The sequence below is a fragment of the Petaurus breviceps genome, unplaced genomic scaffold, assembly GCF_028583685.1.
Source record: "Petaurus breviceps papuanus isolate PSGF00001 unplaced genomic scaffold, PetGlider_PUasm1.0 78, whole genome shotgun sequence".
Classification (NCBI taxonomy): Eukaryota; Metazoa; Chordata; class Mammalia; order Diprotodontia; family Petauridae; genus Petaurus; species Petaurus breviceps.
The window spans coordinates 9,708,884-9,727,153 of NW_027186502.1; the positions used below are offsets into that span (position 1 = coordinate 9,708,884).

Genomic DNA, 18,270 nt, shown 5'->3' on the forward strand with positions numbered 1-18,270 from the left:
GAAGGAAGGAAGGAAGGAAGGAAGGAAGGAAGGAAGGAAGGAAAGAAGGAAGGAAGGAAGGAAGGAAGGAAGGAAGGAAGGAAGGAAGGAAGGAAGGAAGGAAGGAAGGAAGGAAGGAAGGAAGGAAGGAAGGAAGGAAGAAGGAAAGAAAGAAAGAAAGAAAGAAAGAAAGAAAGAAAGAAAGAAAGAAAGAAAGAAAGAAAGAAAGAAAGAAAGAAAGAAAGAAAGAAAGAAAGAAAGAAAGAAAAGGGAAGGAAGGAAAGAAAGAAAGAATGTTAGCCTCAGTCTGTATTAAGATGTTATCAGTTCTTTTTCTGGCAGCAGATAACATTTTTCATCATGAGTTCTTTGGTATTGAGGGATCATTGTATTGCCAAGAATAGCTAAGTCATTTCCAGTTCTTCATTCTACAATATTGCTGTTACTGTGTACAATATTATCTTGGTTCTGCTCACTTCCTTCTGTATGAGTTCATGTAAGTATTTCCAGATTTTTCTGAAATTATCCTGCTCATCATTTCTTACAGCACAATCATATCCCATTACAATCATAGGCCGCAATATGTTCAGCCATTCCCCAACTGATGGGCATTCCTTCGATTTCCAATCCTTAATCACTAGAAAAAGAGCTGCTATAATATTTTTGTACAAATATAAGTTCTTTACCCTTTTGTTTTATCTCTTAGAGATACAGACTTAGTGGTACTGCAGGATCAAAGGGTATGCAGTTTTATGGACCTGTGGGCATAATACTAAATTGCTCTTTAGAATGGTTGAATTAGTTCACAACTCCACCAATGGGGCATTAATGTCCCAGTTTTCTGACACCCCCTCCAACATTTATCATTTTTCTTTTCTATTGTATTAGCCAGAGTGATCCATTGCCTTTGATTTAAATTTCTCTAATCAATAGTGATTTAGGGTATTTTTTATATGACTATTGCTAGCTTTGATTTCTTTGTCTTAAAACTCCTGTTCATATGCTTTGAACATTTATCAATTTAGAATAACTTGTATTCTTATAAATATGACTATGTTCTGTATATATTTGAGAAATGAAGCCTTTATCAGAGATGCTTGATGTAAACATTTTCCCCAGTTTTCTGCTTTCCTTCTAATTTTGGTTACATTGGTTTTGTTTGTTTAAAACTTTTTTTTAATTCTTCAAAATTGAAATTATCCATTTTTCATTTTGTGATACTCTCTATATCTTGTTTGGTCCTATTTTTTTCTCTTATCCTTTGATCTGACAAGTAAACTATTCCATGCTTTCCTAATTTGCTTATGGCATCACCCTTTATGTCTAAATCATGTGGCATTTTGACCTTATTTGGTATACAATGTGAGATGTTGGTCTATACCCTAATTTCTGCCATACTGATTTGCAATTTTCCCATAGGTTTTTTTTTTCAAATAATGAGTTTTTGTCCCTCTCCCAAAAGGAATTGTTTTAAAGACATCTATTTCTTCAGTGGATGATCATATAGTATTTCATTTACAAAAAAATATATGTAGCATGTTAATGACACAATGAAACTATGGGTTTTTTTGTAATGATTGAATTATTTTGTAATGTTTTCAGGAATTTTGCATTCATTGGCAGCGATTGGCCTAGTAGTGGGTTTTCTTCTGGCATCATTTTGTTTAAAACTGTTTGTGGACATTGGATACGTGGACCTAAGTAAGTACAAGATTAAACCAATATTTGTAGAATTTTATTCATTGTTCATCATTCTGAGGAATTTGTTAATTCGTCCTCCCTAACAGTGTTGTGATACAGAATAATATATTTTTCCTATTTCACAAATTGGTCAACCATGGCAATCAGGAATAAGATTAAGCTTGGTGTTGTGTATATAATTCTAACAAAAACAATTTAAATGAATACATTCATATAATCATTTGGGTGCTTTTTATATGTGATCCAATAGGACAATTTTTCCTGTCTTGAACCCAACAGGCATTTATAGGAATGAGTCATTCTTTTGGAAGAAAGCTATATGAAAGCAAAAATCAAGATAAAGTTATTAATTTGGTGTTTGGCAAGATGTCCCAAATATTTCACTTCACTTGGAATTAGTTTGAACAATTTCACTTCTTGCAAACTGAAAGATGTATCCACACTGGGAGACTAAAACAGTTTTGGCCATTTTTATCACCTAACGCATTTTCTATGTGTTTTATGGTTAACTAATGGCTGGATCTGATTGATGGGCACATTTATATTTCTTATTTTTAGAGTTAGTATGGAGAGTAGCCCCCATAGGTCAAAAGAAAACACTGGAGACATCTCCAAAGTGCTACATAGCTAGAATTATTTGTATATCTGCTCTCTCTGGGGCTCTTTATGTAACCACTTCATTTATAATGGTCTCTAGCACAATTTCTACTTTGACTGTGTAGTGATCACTCCTGATCAAGTCCTCATGTTAAGAATTGACAGCCAGGATCCTTTGAGCAGAACTTCCCTCCCAAAGATCACAGTCTAGGTTTTCCTTGTAGAGAGATTCCACATGCATGTTATGCCTCTGCATAACAACCTTAAGAAGTTTGCTTTTAAGACTGACTTCCCTAGACCACTAAAAACAGGTGAATATAAAATCTTAGACAAGTAGAAGCTTGTTAATGAACATTTCCCTGTCTACTGACTTTAGGATAGTGGAACGCAAAACTTTCCCATGGATAGATAGATTCAACCAAAAAAAATTTACTTGCTATTTCAAAAGCTATCTGACTTGTTTTTTGTTGCTCTGTAAACAAATACACTTTCCCCTCAAAAAAAGTTATCATCAACACTGCTCAAGTTGTTTTAAACATAGCTTAAGACAACTTATTCATTAGTGATTAAGTTGATCATCTAGCTTCTAGCTCCAAGCTCATTCAATTAATTCTTTAAATTCAACAAATATTCTTAAACAACTGCTTTATGCAGAATACTAGACAATGGGAAAGACACAAAGATGAACTAAAATATTGGCTCTTTGTGGACACTATAATGTAGTTGCTACAGAAATAATTAACTGATGACTATGTTTTCTGTGAAACTGGTCCTTGGAAAGCAGGAAAACAGTCCTTCAATGAACTCTTACTGGAAGACTTCTCCTTAGTAGAATCTACCTGAGATGACATGGTCTTTAAGAATTCTGTGTCACAATAATAAGTGGAAGAAAACTAAACATATCTGCCATAACGTGAGCCAACCTTCAAATTGGTATGGTATAGTATCAAGTTGGCATTCCAAAGTCAATTAGCGTCCTTCAAAGCAAAAACCTATTTCTTCCCTAGCAACTGATACAAAGTCAAACATATAATGAGATCATAATAATAATCTATTGATGATAATTATATTTAGGAAATCTTGCTTCACTTTCTACCCTGGCAGAAAGAAAGACCATCGTGTATTGAAAAATACCCCAACACCTACCATTATGCATATCAGTTTAGGCAAGTCATTCTCTGGGCTTCAGATTCCTCTAAGGCCAAGGGAGTTAGACTAGATGGTCTCCAGGGTCCTCTGTAGCTCTGAAATTCTTATGACAGCTCCAGTGTTATTAGAAAAAAAACCTATCTCTAGAAACCATTAATTCTAGGTAATGAATCCAACTTAGTTTGTACTTAAAATAAATTTGTTGTTATTTAGTCATTTCAGTCATGTCCAAGTCTTCAGGATCTCATTTGGGGTTTTATTGGAGTGGTTTGACATCTCCTTCTCCAGCTCATTTTACAGATGAGGAATTGAAGAAAACAGGGTTAAGTGACTTGACCAGGGTCACAAATCTTGTAAAGTGTCAGAGGCCAGATTTTAATTCAAGAAGATGAGCATTCTAGCCACTGGTACTCTAACCACTGCACCACCTAGCTGAATACTTGAAAGATAAAAGTGATGTAGTTAGCTGAGCCTGACTCATTCGAGTTATCTATTCATTAAGGTTCATAAGGATGAGCTAGTAGGTCACTCAACACTTAGCAAAAGTAGGTTTGCTTAGCCAAAGAATAGAAATTGTATTCAACAAAACTACTATAGCATATAGCCTGGGTAAACATGGGTCCCCTTCACCTACTTGAAGAAATATATCTGATTAGCAGGGCCAGATATAGTGATCCACTGGGCATCTGCAAAGTCTAAAAGGTGCTGACTCCACATAGCCCTTAAGTAGTCAGGAAGCCTCATCCATTTAGGCAGAGGGCACCAGGAAATAGCATCAGTGAAGATATATAGCTTGAGCCTTAGACCCCTGGGCTAATCAAATTTTAAGAACAACTTTCTTGTCTTCTAGTTCTCAAATTCACTATTCCACACTCCATTTCTGAAGAAGGATGTCAATGTACTATTATTTAATTAAATAAGCTAGTTAGATTAAATTTTAGAGATATATTCCAATTTGAAGAATGTGTAATTTTCTGTCATTATTTGGAGACTATACAACTCCAAAACCACTTGGGATTAACCGTTTAGCTTCACATAATCCCAAACCTGAAACAGTTGAAGACAGGGTCTGGGCCTAATTTCATCTTTGTTAATTTTTTTATTGTAGCACAGTACCTAGCAGGTTCTCAATACACCATTGTGGCACTATATCTTATTGAATTGAATTTAATGAATATATTTATACATTCATTTTCCCATAAAGTCTGGATATATTGAAGTTTTACTAGAATTACTATTTTCTCATTGATTTAATTGCTTTTTTATTCTTCATTAATCTATTATTCACATGAATTTTTCTTGTTTAAATGTGTTTTCTCATTAGATAAAGATGAATAGGGTGATTTAAATTTCAGTAAAAGAAAATAGTAATCATTCTTAAAATTACTCATTTGCATTGTGAATTTTTAAAAATTATTTCATTACAGGTACCATAACAATAAAGCCATCTGATTCCCGTTGGGTTGGTGCTTGGTGGCTTGGCTTTCTCCTAGTGGGAATCCTTAGTATTGCTGCTGCAATACCATTTTTTTTCATTCCTAAGAGTCTGGAGAAACCAACAAGGAAAAAGAAAATTCCAGCATCTTTGGATGTATCCAGAACAAATGAAAATAGAAGTCAAAAGACAACGTTTAAAAATTCTGGACAAATAAAGGAGTCTAAAAATTTTTCAGGTGAATATTTCACATTTAGAACTAACAATGATAATTAAAGGAAGCAAATTAGTGTGTATATGTGGGTGATGACAAGGAGGAAAGTAAGAAAATTTGAATTTTTTCACTGAATGGTAGGATAATAAAAAAAAAAACTCTCATATTAAACATGTAACCCACAGAGAGGAATAGAGAAAATGCAGTCTTAGAGCTGAAAGTAAGTTAAAGATCATCTAGCACAACATTTTTATTTAATAAATGAGAAAACTGACACCCAACTTAAATTGTTTCTCCAGGGGCATGCAGAATTAGTGACAAAGCCAAGGCTAGAACCCATATCGTCTTATGCTAGAGTAAAGTAAGCTGAAAAATATTTCAAAGAAACTTTATCTCACAATCTACAATTTGCCTTAGATGCTAATAAGAGATTGGTTTTGTGTCCTTTATTATTTGCAGAAAGTTTCATATTTTATATAAATTTGTTAAAGCCAAGATACATATTTTGTTTAATATATGTAAAGAATATCATCTATTTACTGGATCATAGGGTTTAGAGTGGAAAGATCATCTAGTCCTGTGCTGTAATTTTACAGTTTAGAAAACTGGAGATCCAAGGAATAGAGTAACTTACACAAGGAGATATAGAGCATTTGGATTCAAATGCAGGTCCTCTGACTCCCAATCCAAGGGCAAAGATAATATGTTCCTCTTTAACAGTTTGGTTTAACTTCTAATTTTTCTAACCATAGTCTGGGGTAGAATTAGACACATTTAGACAGAGTTTGTTTAGTTATATCATCATTCTTTTTCCCTCTAAGTCCCTCAAACACCAACAGCTTTAAAAAAAAAAATAGTTTGGGGCAGCTAGGTGGCACAGTGAATAGAGTACTGTCCCTGGAGTAAAGAGAGTCTGAGTTCAAATCTGACCTCAGACACTTGACACACTTACTGTCTGTGTGACTTTGGGCAAGTCACTTAACTCCAATTGCCTTGCCTTCTCCCTTCCAAAAAAAATAATAATTCCCATACTCTTCGTACCTTGTTCAAATTATAATGGTCCAATGGATCTCCCCACTCCTCCTGCTTCTTTCCCTCACTTTCCTCCAAACACACACACACACACACACACACACACACACACACACACATACACATGCACTCAACAACTGTATTCTTTGCCAAGGATGTTGTGCTTCTACATCTTGTCTGCAAAAGGAACTAAAAACATCTGGATGTTTATTATTATAAAATTCAGTGATCCTATGGCAATAAATCATTCTAAAATATGCATAAGTAGGCCACAATATATTTCCAATTACAAGAAGTGAAAAAAGGTGTATTACCAAGGACACATAGCTCCAAAATAAAGAGAACTGGTTGTATGATGGGCACATGGAATAACACATGAAAAGCCAGCCTGAGATCCACAAAATAGAAAATGGGTCAAAGGCAAACCAGCCGTACAATAGCTAGACCTTTTTTAAAGTTGCTATAGAAGAACATAGCCAGAAGCTCATGAAGTGAGAAAGTCCCTCAAATCCCCACAATATGTACTCTATCAATGGCAAGAGTATCAAGACTGATATTATTATAGATGCATTGAAATATTGAAGAAGTAAACTGGTGTAATAATGAATACATTGGCATAATCCTGATAAATACCCCTGAGGAATAATAGAAAAACTTTATGATACGCCAGCCTATAGCAGAAAGAGCAATAAATTGTTCTCTCTGGAGCAAATTAGAAAAGCTGGTTTAAAACTGTCGTGCCATTAGCTAATATTGTGACTGGGCAAACTATCATCTCTCTAAGCCACAATTTTGTCATTAGTAAAATGAGACAGCATTGGTGTATTTTCTAACTCTAGCATTCTATGATTCTATGATTAATTGTTTTATACTGAAGTCCACCACTAAGCCTCCCATACATGAAAAGGGAACTATTTCCTGAATGTGCTGAATTATCTTTTCCAACAAAGCTTTTTATTTTTTTTCTAGGTTTTTTCCACTCTTTAAAACGCATCCTTAGTAACTGGATGTACTTTATCTACTTGATTTCATCATTGTTTAGCTTTAGTAGTTTTATAGGCTATATCACTTATCTGCCAAAATATTTAGAACAGCACTTTGACCAGCCACTGTCTAAACTGAACTTTTTGTTGGGTAAGTTTTGCTATTTGACTTTATTATACCATTTAAAATGAACCATTGTAGATTAAATAAAATTTAAAATTATTTACTCCATATTTAAGATCCTCTTAAAACTGGCGCCATCCTATGTCTTAATTATATTTCATACTACTCCCCTCTCAAAAGTTCATATTCTAACCAAAATGTATTATTCTCTCCCTGAATAAAAATTCTTGCTTTGCTCTGCTTCTATACCTTTGCTCTAGGTTTCTCCTATACTTGTAATATCCTCTTATCTCCCTCTAAATGTATTGAATTCTTACTGATCTTTTATTTTTAATGTTAATTTTTGATATTTTTCATTTTTCCCAATTACATATAAACAAAAAAATTTTTGACATTTCCTTTTAAAAACTGTGTGTTCCAAATTCTTTTTGTCTCTCTCTCTTCCTCCCCCTCCTTGAAAAGGCAAAACTATTTCATATAGCACATACATGTACAACCATGCAAAATATTTCCCTATTAGCCATGTTGTCAAAAAATGTAAACTAAAAAAAAGAATAATAAAGAACCTTTTAAAAGTATGCTTCAAGGGGCAGCCAGGTAGCACAGCAAGTAAGAGCACTGGCTCCAGTGTCGGGATGACCTGGATCAAATCCGGGCTCAGATACTCAGCACCACACCCAGAAATAACTGGCTGTGTAACTTTGAGCAAGTTACTTAATCCCAATTGCTTTAAAAAAAAAAAGTATGCTTCAAGTTGCATTCGTACTCCCTCAGTTCCATCTCTGGAAGATGCATTTTTCATCATAAATCTTTCAGAATTATCTAGGATCATATTTCTGAGAAAGCCAACTCCTTCATACTTGATCATAGTACAATGTTGCTGTTGTGTGTGCAATGTTTTCCTGGTTCTGCTCATGGCACTTTGCTTCAGTTCAAGTCTTTCCAGGTTTTTCTGAAACCATCATTTCTGCTTGTCATTTCTCATAACACCATAGTATTCCATCAAAATCACATACCACATTTTCAGTCTTTCCCCAATTGATCATTATCCCCTTAATTTCCAAGTCTTTGCTACCACAAAAAGGACTGATATAAATATTTTTGTAGATATAGGTCCTTTCTTTTTTATAATATCTGAATGGTCCTGCTGCATTAAAGGATATGCAGTTTGTGAATCCTTTGGGCACAGGTCCAAATTGCTATATAGAATGGTTGGATCAGTTCACAACTCCACCAAAAGTGCATTAGAATCCCAATTTTTCTTCATCTGCTACAATGTTTGTCATTTTCCTTTTCTATCATAATAGCCAATCTGATATGTGTGACATGGTACTTCAGAGTTGTTTTAATTTGCATTTCTTCTAATCAATAGTGATTTAGAGCATTTCTTCATTTGACTATACATAGCTTTGACTTCTTCTTCTGAAAACTTCCTATTCCTGTCTTTTGACCACTTACCAGTTGAGGAATGACTTGTATTCTTATATTTGAAACATTTCTCTATACATTTGAGAGATGAGGCCTTTATCAAAGAAATTTGCTGTTAATTTTTTCCCATTTTTCTTCTTTCCTCCTAATTTTGACTTCATTGGTTTATTTGTGAAAATCCTGTTTAATTTAATGTGACCAAAATTATCCATTTTATATCTTATAATGTTGTTTGGTCATAAATTCTTCTCTTATTCATAGATCTGACATATAAACTATTCCATACTTTCTTAATTTGCTCATTATATCACCCTTTATGTCTAAGTTATATGCCCATTTTGATCTTTCCTTATTATACTATGGTATGAGATGTTGGTCTACACCCCAGTTTCTCCCAAACTGGAAAGCAATTTTCACAGCAGTTTTTGTCATATAATGATTTCTTTTCCCAAAATCTTGGATCTTTGAGCTTGTCAAACACCAGATTACTATGGTCATTTACTAGTATGTATTATGAATGTAATCTTTTCCAGATATTCCTCTACAATCTGACTTTGTTCACATTACCCAGATAAAAAATCCTTCTCCAAATTTATTAGTGATCTCTCCACAGCCAATCTGATAGACTTTTCTAAATTCTTATCCTTCTTGACCTCCCAACAATAGATGGAACTGTTGATCACCCTCAACTCAACTCCTGAATACCTTCTCATCTTGGCTACACTGTTCTTTCTCTGTACTTCACTGTCTGTTTGTCTTTGTGTACTATGAGTCTCTTTGTATCTCTCCATCTCTTTCTCTCTTTACCTCTCTATATATGTAATTCTTTCTAGTAAGAAATAAGAAATTACTTTCTTACCAAGTACCAGATTGTTTTGGTGATTATTGCTTTGTAATGCAGTTTGAGATCTGTTAATATTAAACCATATACCTTCACTTTTTTTTTATTGATTCACTTCATTGTTGACCTTTTGTTCTTCCAGGTATATTTTATTATTTGTTCTAGTTCTATAAACTTTTTTTGGTAATTTGATTGTTATGGAACTGAATAAGTGAATTAATATAGGTAAAATTGTTGTTTTTATTGTATTGACTTGGTCTATCTATGAATAATTAATATTTCTCCAATTGTTTAGATCTGACTTCATTTGTACAAAAATCATTTTATAATTGTGTTCCTATAGTTCATAGCTTTGTTTTGGCAAATAGTCACTCAAGTATTTTATATTGTCTATAGTTAATATAAATGGAATTTCTCTTTTTATCTCTTGCTGCTGGACTTTGTTGATAATATATAGAAATACAGATGATCTATGTGGGTTTATTTTATATCCTGAAACTTTACTAAAGTTGTTAATTATTTCAATTAGGTTTTTAGTTGATTTTCTAGGTTTGTCCATAAGCATATTATCTGCAAAGAGTGATGGTCTTGTTTCCTCTTTGCCTATTCTAATTCCTTCAACTTCTTTTTCTTTTCTTATTGCTAATGCTAGCATTTCTAAGTGATAATAGGAATCCTTCTTTCACCCCTAATCTTGGAAAAGTTTCTCATTTTTTCCCATTATGAATAATGCTTGCTGATGGTTTTATATAGAGACTAATAATTTTAAGGAAAGCTTCATTCATTCCTATGCTTTCTAGTCCTTTTAATAGGAATGACTATCATATTTTGTCCAGAGTTTTTTTTCTGTATCTATTGAGATAATTATATGATATTATGGCCTATTATTCTGTTAGCTTTCCTAAAACTGAATATAAATCATACTTGCTCACAGTGTATGAGTTTGTGATATATTGTCTTGCTGGTATTTGATTTAAAATTTTTGCATCAATATTCTTTAGAGAAATTTGTCTATAATTTTATCTCTCTGTTTTTACTTTTCCTGTTTTAGGTATCAGCAGCATATTTGTGTTGTAAAAAGAATTTGATAAGACTTTGCCTACTTTTCCAAATAGATTTTATAGTATTGGAATTAATTTTTCCTTAAATATTTGTTAGAATTCCTACAGATTCTTTAAAGTCCAACTCAAATGCCACTTCCTGCAGGAAACTTCTCACTGGTCAATAATGACATCCTAGCTTGGACCTCACTTAGCACTTTGTCTCATACTTCTCTTATTCATTTATATAATGGGTATTTTAATTATCTATATTAGACTTTCCCATTGTAGACTCTTAAATTTCATGAATGCATAGACTCAGTTGCATCTGAACTTTATATTTCACAACCCTACCATAGTGCTTTTCACTATTAGCAAATGCTTAAAAAATGGTTGTTGGTTTAATGAACTGAAAAATGATCTCATCTCCAATCTTCTCTAGCAAATTGCTTCCATAGTCATTCCTTCTCACCTCTCAGTATTTCCCTATTAGTTTCTTCCCTAGACTAGAGTAGACTCTAAAGACATACCTGAGATTCCTATATCTTTACCAAGGCCTCAGACCCTCCCATATCCTCAAGCTATTACTCTACAACTTTTATCCTTTTCATAGGCAAATTTCAGGGGTAAAAGAAAAACTGTCTACATTTATTGACTCCCAGTCTTCTCCTCTCACTTGCTTCTCATACCTCTGCAATCTGACTGTTGATCACATTACCCAGATAAAAATTCCTTCTCCAAATTTATTAATGATCTCTTCACAGCCAAATCTGATGGACTTTTCTCAGTTCTCATCCTTCTTGACCTCTCAATAAGAGATGGCACTGTTGATCACCCTCAACTCAACTCCTGAATACCTTCTCATCTGTTCTTTCTCTGTACTTCACTGTATGCCTATCTGTCTGTCTCTGTGTATTGTGTGTCTCTGTGCATCTCTCCATCTCTCTCTCTCTACCTCCCTAAGTGTGTCTCTGTCTCTGTCTCTCTCTCCTTCCTCATTCTTCTTCTCCTCCTCCAACCTTCCTGACTACTCCTCAGTCTCTTTTGTTGTTTCATCATCCGTAGTATTCCCTCATCTGTGGGTGTAAATGAAGGCTTCCTCTGGTGCTAAAAACCAGTGATTTTTAGCATAAAGAAGTGTTATACTTTTATCAAAGGCTTTTTCTGCATTTATTGAAATGGTTTTAGATGATTGGGGTTTTTTAAATAATTAATTATATTGATTATTTTCCTAACATGGAACCATCCTTGCATCCATGATATAAAAACCACTTGATCATAAAGAATATTTCTTGAATAAATTGTTGTATTGTTTAAATTTTGTTTAAAATTTTTTATTCAATGATTATTAATGATATTTTCTTTCTGTGTTTTATCTTTCCCTGACTGTTCCCTTGCAAACCATGTTTGTTTCACAAAAGAATTCTGGTAGGTTTCTATCTCAGTTTTTGAGAATAATTTGTAAAAATATGAATATTAACTGTTGTTTAAAAGTTTAACTAAATTCTGTGAATTTGTCAGGTCTAAGAGGTTTGAGGGTTTTTGTTTGTTTGTTTTTATTTGGTAGTTCCTTTACAGCTATATCTATATTTTTTTTAGTCCAGATTAGTTAAGATCTCTATCCAGTCTTCCAGTAGATCGGATATTTTATATTTTTGCAAGTATTTTATTTCATTTGTGTTCTCAGTTTTGGTATTATATAACTTTGCATAATATGTTTTTATCATCCTTTTTATTTATTCTGATTTTGCTATAATTTCAACCTGCTTACTTGTGATTTTGTCTATTTTATTTCTGCTGTCTTTTTAATAAGGTTAGCTAAGGGTTTTCATCAATTTTATTAGTCTTTTCAAAGAACCAGCTTTTAGTTTTGTTTATCACGTTCCTGGGTTTTTTTTTCTTTTTCAGCTCATCTGTTTCCCTTCTAATTTTTAATTTTTTATTATTTTTTAAGGTTTATTTGTTGATTTTCTAATTTTTAAATGCAAATTTAGTTCATTAATCTTCTCTTTTTTCTATTTTTTAATATATAATTGTAAAAAATATAGTTTTTTCCTAAATACTGTTTTAGGTACCTCCAAGAAATTTTAGTACATTGTTCCATTATTATCATTTTCTTTTATATAGTTACTGTTTCTATGATTTTTTTCTTTGACCTACTCATTATTTAAGATTTCATTGTTAAATCTACGTTTGGGTCTATATCTTTTGTTTGTGGTCCCTGAACCAATTTTTGTTTTTATTGCATTGTGGTATATAAAGGATATGTTTACTGCCTTTTTACATTTGCTTACAATATTTTTGGGCCTAAGTACATGGTCAATTTTTGTAAAAGTTCCATGTGAAGCAGAGAAATATACACATTCCATTGCATTCTCTTTTAAGGAACATCAATGGTCTTAACTCTAGTATCTCTAGAAATTTTCAGTTCCATAATTTCCCTCTGGTTTATCTTTCTCTTAGACTGATAGAAGGATATTGGAGACTTCTGTAATTATTGTGTAACTGTCTATGTGTTTCTGAAGCTCAGAAAATGTTTCCTTTATGAGCTTGGATGCTAAGGCATTTCAAACATATAATGTTATTAGTGATATTGGTTTGTTTTTTGTGGTTACCTTCAACATTATATGGTTTCCTTACTTAAGATTTTTTAGATTTTTTGAAAATGTTTTTGCTATCTGATAGCATGATGACAACACCTGCTTTTTTTTATTCATATGATACATAGTATTTTTTCCATCTCAGTTTCATTTTGTGTCTTTGCTTTTTAAATGTTTTTCTTGTTTTTACATAATTACATGTGTATAAGCTGTATCAGATTGCTTACCATCTCAGGGAGGGGAAAAGGAAAAGAGGGATAGAATTTGGAACTGAAAACTTTTTTTAAATGTTAAAAGTTTTTTTTAACATGTAAATGAGGAAAACAAAATATTAAAAATGTGTCAGTGACAGATTGTAAGGTTTTGTTTTCTTATTTAATCTGTTGTTCTTTTTCATTTTTTATTGGGTTGTTTGATCCATTCATATTTGAAGTTATAACAGTAGTTTTATATTTTCTTCCATTTATCTTTAATTTTTTTCAAGTTATGATTTTTTTCCCTTCTTCTGATATAAAGACAGTATTATGTACTTTTAGTTACTTTGAATCAAATTTTCTTCAAGTGACCCTATTCCCAATGGCTCTTTTTTCCTCCCCACAATCTCTTCTCATCTGTTATCCCTTTCCCTTTAGGGCTCTGCTTTTATCTAGTTATATATTTATTTCCCCTCTTTTTTCTTCTCAGTCAGGTAGCTCCCCCTCCTTTCTCTCCACCACTTCAGCTAGACCTGTTCATTACTTTTGTTTTTATATATTTTATTTAATTTTTAAGTCCCTTTCCAAAAAGAATTTCTTTTATTCTCCTCGTTACCCATCTTATCTTTCAGTTGCTGTTTACACCAGACTCTAAACCCTCATTCTCTGACTTATGACCTCTATAATCATCTGGTATCTCTCTTTTCTCTATAGTCTTCATACAATCAAAGTTTCCAAGATATTCTTTCTATGCTCTGCTCTCTAGGCATTTTTTGCCACTGCTTTGTAGGGCTTACCCCATGGATTTCCCTTTTCCATTGTGCCTAACTCTCAGAACAATGCCTATTACGGTAGAAGGCAAAAAGAACAGTGCCTCTTGGTAACCTCCTTATGTTCTTGGATCTTAAAAAGTGTCTCAGCTTCCTCCCACATGGGGAAATTTATGTTTCGCAAGACTCAGTCTCTGTCCCAACTGACTTTTGGGTGGTCAGAACTGGCCCCAACTAGATGTTGTGCTCTTCTTTCAGGCTTGGAGGAGTGCTACATAACTCCCCACCTCCACTATGTCCTGTCAAGTGACCTATTCCCTCTGTTCATTAGTTCTCTGACCCAGAATGGGCAGTTCAAAGCAACTGGCAACAACAGTTCAGAGTCTGCTTTTCCCAGCACTGGCAGAGACTTCATTTGGACAAGGCAGCTTCCCCTGGCCCTAGCATTGGTAATTCCAGGCTTCAGCACACACTAGGCTTTAGCTCTTGAAAAGCCATGGCCAAACTGGTTGTTGAGGACCTGAGAGACTTCCACTGCCTAGTTCAAGGGCTCTGTTGTCTTGAAAAGACTGAGCGGGGACAGAAATCTAGGCCTGGACTTTGATGTAAGTCTGTGTTGAGACCTTGGGTCTGCTCGTGCAACCCTGATGCTGGTATTGTGGGAAGTGGGGGAGGTGTGCTGAATGAGCTCAAGGTCAGGAAACATCAGTTCTTGGGTTTATTTGTTTTCTTTTTTAACCTTCTTTTGGATTTCAGGTTACTTAACTGTGAGAATAGTTGAAGTTACTTTATCTTTGATCTATAGTTTATGTTTTGGGGTTTTGAGAGTGTGGGGATTGGAAAAAATGTCTAATCCACCATCTTGTTGGTCATGTGATCTGGAAGCCCCATTGCAGGCATTTTTATTAATGTTTTCAGATACATTGAAAGGAAATTTCCTGACCTCATTTTGTAATATTAATTGGTTGTGTGTATATGCTAAATCAGCAATAAAAAATTTAAAAAAAAACTATAACAGCACCCAGTCGACTTCTTCAGTGTATTTGCCTAAAGATGATATAGACCAGTAACCCAGAAGATTCAGCTCAAGGGTCACATATTGCCTTTCCTCATCTCCTGGTTGCTAATATCCTCTTCATTAAGGTATTTTATATCTATTTCAGAAGTATCTATGTATGAACATGTTGTTTTCTTCACTAGAGTATAAACTCCTTGAGGACAGGGTCTGTTTTCACTTTTTCTTGGTATGGATAATACAGGGCTGGCACATAGTAAATGTTTAATAAATGTTGTTGATTAATCATTTTTTTTAATTATGTTTCAGACCATTTAGTGTAAAACAATTAGGGATTTTTATCTCATGGTATGTGTTTGTTTAAGGAATTTGTGTTAGTGTCTCTACCAACCTTAAATATATATAATGTATTTCAGATTTCCTTTACATATTTCTATTCCCCATTAAAATGTAAACTCCTTGAGGTAGGATCTGCTTTTTTTTCTGCTTATATTTTTATTCCCAGCATTTATCACAGTGCCTGGCACCTAGAAAATGCTTAATAAATGTAGTGTGAATTCAGGCAATTTAGGTCTTGACTAAGGAATAATATTGGAGGGGGCCATGGCCTTTGGGTAGAAAGCATTAGGTTAATGAGGAATGAACAGGGGCTATGGCCTTTATTTGAAGAAAGAAAGCCTCCTCTTACATCAGATGGAGAGGTATGACTCATGCCTATTGTCATTAGATTTGAATAAATGACTTCCTTTCCTATGAGGAATAATTAAGCAGATTAAAGTCTAGCCTTTCAGAGAATATGAGAGTTCATTAGTGACTTTAAGATTTTAATCCAAAAAATGCCTGTATTGCCCAACATATACCAAAGAACTATGGTTACATATTCTCAACTATTGTTTTTCTTCTTTTCTTCTTTCCAGGAGTAGTAACGATGCCTGTAGTTTGTATTTCAGTTTTTTTGGGAGGATTTATTTCAAAAAAATTTAAATTGAAAACCCTTGGAATTGCCAAACTACTCTTCCTGTCTTACACTTGTTCTGCCGCTTTAAAAGTACTTCTTTTGTTATTGGACTGTGAAAGAAGACCAGTGGCTGGCTTAACAGTAAATTATGACGGGTAGGCAACTATTATCAATGCCATGACGATATAGTGATGGAATGCTGGTACTGACCAATTTTAATTACATAAGAACAACTAGTATTCAATTATACAATTATTTAGCATGTATAATTACATAAATATAATAATATATTTTGTTGTCATATATCATAATATATAACACATATTATGTCACATATCAATCTCATGTAACATGTGTTGTAATTTCATATAACAAATGTTATTATATAAGACACAATATAGCTTACCATTATATATTATATAACATATTTTACATATAATATAACTAAGATTATATTATATAATTATGTAACATAGTTTATCAATTTTATTATAATGATAATTTTATGATAATTATGTCTGTAATAAACAGTTTAGTGGTACAGTGGATAGAGCACTGGGTCTGGAGTCAGGAAGATCTAAGTTCAAATCCTATTTCAAGACACTGTGTGAGCTTGGACAAGTCACTTAATCTGTTTTCCTCAGTTTCCTCAATTGTAAAAAAAAATGATACTAATAGCACCTACCTGCCAGGGTTGTTGCAAGGATCAAATGAGATAATATTTTCAAAATGCTTAGCACAAGGTCTGAAATATAGTAAGCACCATGTAAATGCTATCTATTATGATGGATTTTTTAATTAAACATACAGCAAAAATATAATGGTATATTTTGTACTATGTGGTCCCAAACATAATTAATCAATTGTTTTATATCACCTAATAGACCAGAACCATGGTGTGGATTTTATGCTTATTTAAAAAAATTTAAATCATGAGAAATTTTAAAATGACATATCTGTTGACTGTTTAATTATAAAAATGGATGAGGTTTTGGAAAAAGCATTCATGGTATAAACTCCCTGACAAGAATACAAAGTACTCACCCAAATCACTGAGATTTTTTGAAATCTTCAAAATTAGATTCTATGGGGGCGGCCAGGTAGCACAGCGAATAAGAGCACCAGCTCCAGTGTCAGAATGACCTAGGGATCGAATCCAGGCTCCAACACTTAGCACCCACCCAGAAACACCTGGCCGTGTAACCTTGAGCAAGTTACTTAACCCCAATTGCTTAGGGGCAGACAGGTGGCTCAGTGAGTAAGAGCACCAGCTCCAGTGTCAGGGTGACCTGGATCAAATCGGGCTCAGATACTTAGCACCACACCCAGAAATAACTGGCTGTGTAACCTTGAGCAAGTTACTTAACCCTGATTGCTTTAAAAAAAAAAAATTAGACTCTATGACCATACTATTAGTCCATTCTGAAGCTTCTGTAATAAATAATATTGTGATAATATATATGTATATATATATATAATATTAAACCAAATTTTCTTATTTTGCCAGCTAATAGCATTTCCTAATCCATTTCCACTAGAAGAGATAATAATAATACATATCTAAAGTTTATATGGCATTTTAAGGTTTTCAAATCACTACATAGGTGGCACAGAAGATAGGGCACTGGACTTGGAATCAGGAAAACTCATCTTTGTCAATTCAAAACTAACCTCAGACACTTACTAGCTGTATGAACTCGGGCAAATCATTTAACCCTATTAACCTGTTTCTCATCTGTAAAATGCTGGGGAAGGAAATGGCAAACCACTTCAATATCTTTGACAAGAAAACCCCAAATGGGGTCATGAATTCCGACACAACTGAAAGCACTCAACAACAACAACCACAATATATACAACCACAAAATATACACACATATGTACATATGTGTAAATATGCATGTGAATGTATATATGTGTTTATTATATATACTAAATATTACATATATGTAATTTTGCTTGATTCTCATAGTAACCCTGTGATTTGGGTGCTTTTATAATGTAAATCACAGATGAGATAACTGAACTTGAGAGTTTCAATGATTTACTGAGGATCACATAGTAAGTGTTTGAAACAGGTTTCAAACTTAGGTCTTTCTGAGTCCAAATCCCACGTCATGGTACATATATTTCAAAATTTAAAATTATTAATGCTGAAGACTTCTCTAAAACCTTGGGATCACCATATATATCTACCCTGAAAACACTTG

General features: G+C 33.5%; 1 protein-coding gene across 1 annotated transcript in view; it reads left to right on the forward strand.

Annotated features, from left to right (window-relative positions):
• LOC138175594 (solute carrier organic anion transporter family member 1B1-like) overlaps nucleotides 1-18,270 on the forward strand; it is a 60,168-nt gene that overhangs the window by 22,293 nt on the left and 19,605 nt on the right. The window contains exons 6-9 of the mRNA XM_069106054.1: nucleotides 1,582-1,680; nucleotides 4,854-5,099; nucleotides 7,077-7,241; nucleotides 16,020-16,215. Of these exons, the coding sequence (XP_068962155.1) occupies nucleotides 1,582-1,680; nucleotides 4,854-5,099; nucleotides 7,077-7,241; nucleotides 16,020-16,215 (706 nt within the window). The remainder of the gene's footprint in view (nucleotides 1-1,581; nucleotides 1,681-4,853; nucleotides 5,100-7,076; nucleotides 7,242-16,019; nucleotides 16,216-18,270) is intronic.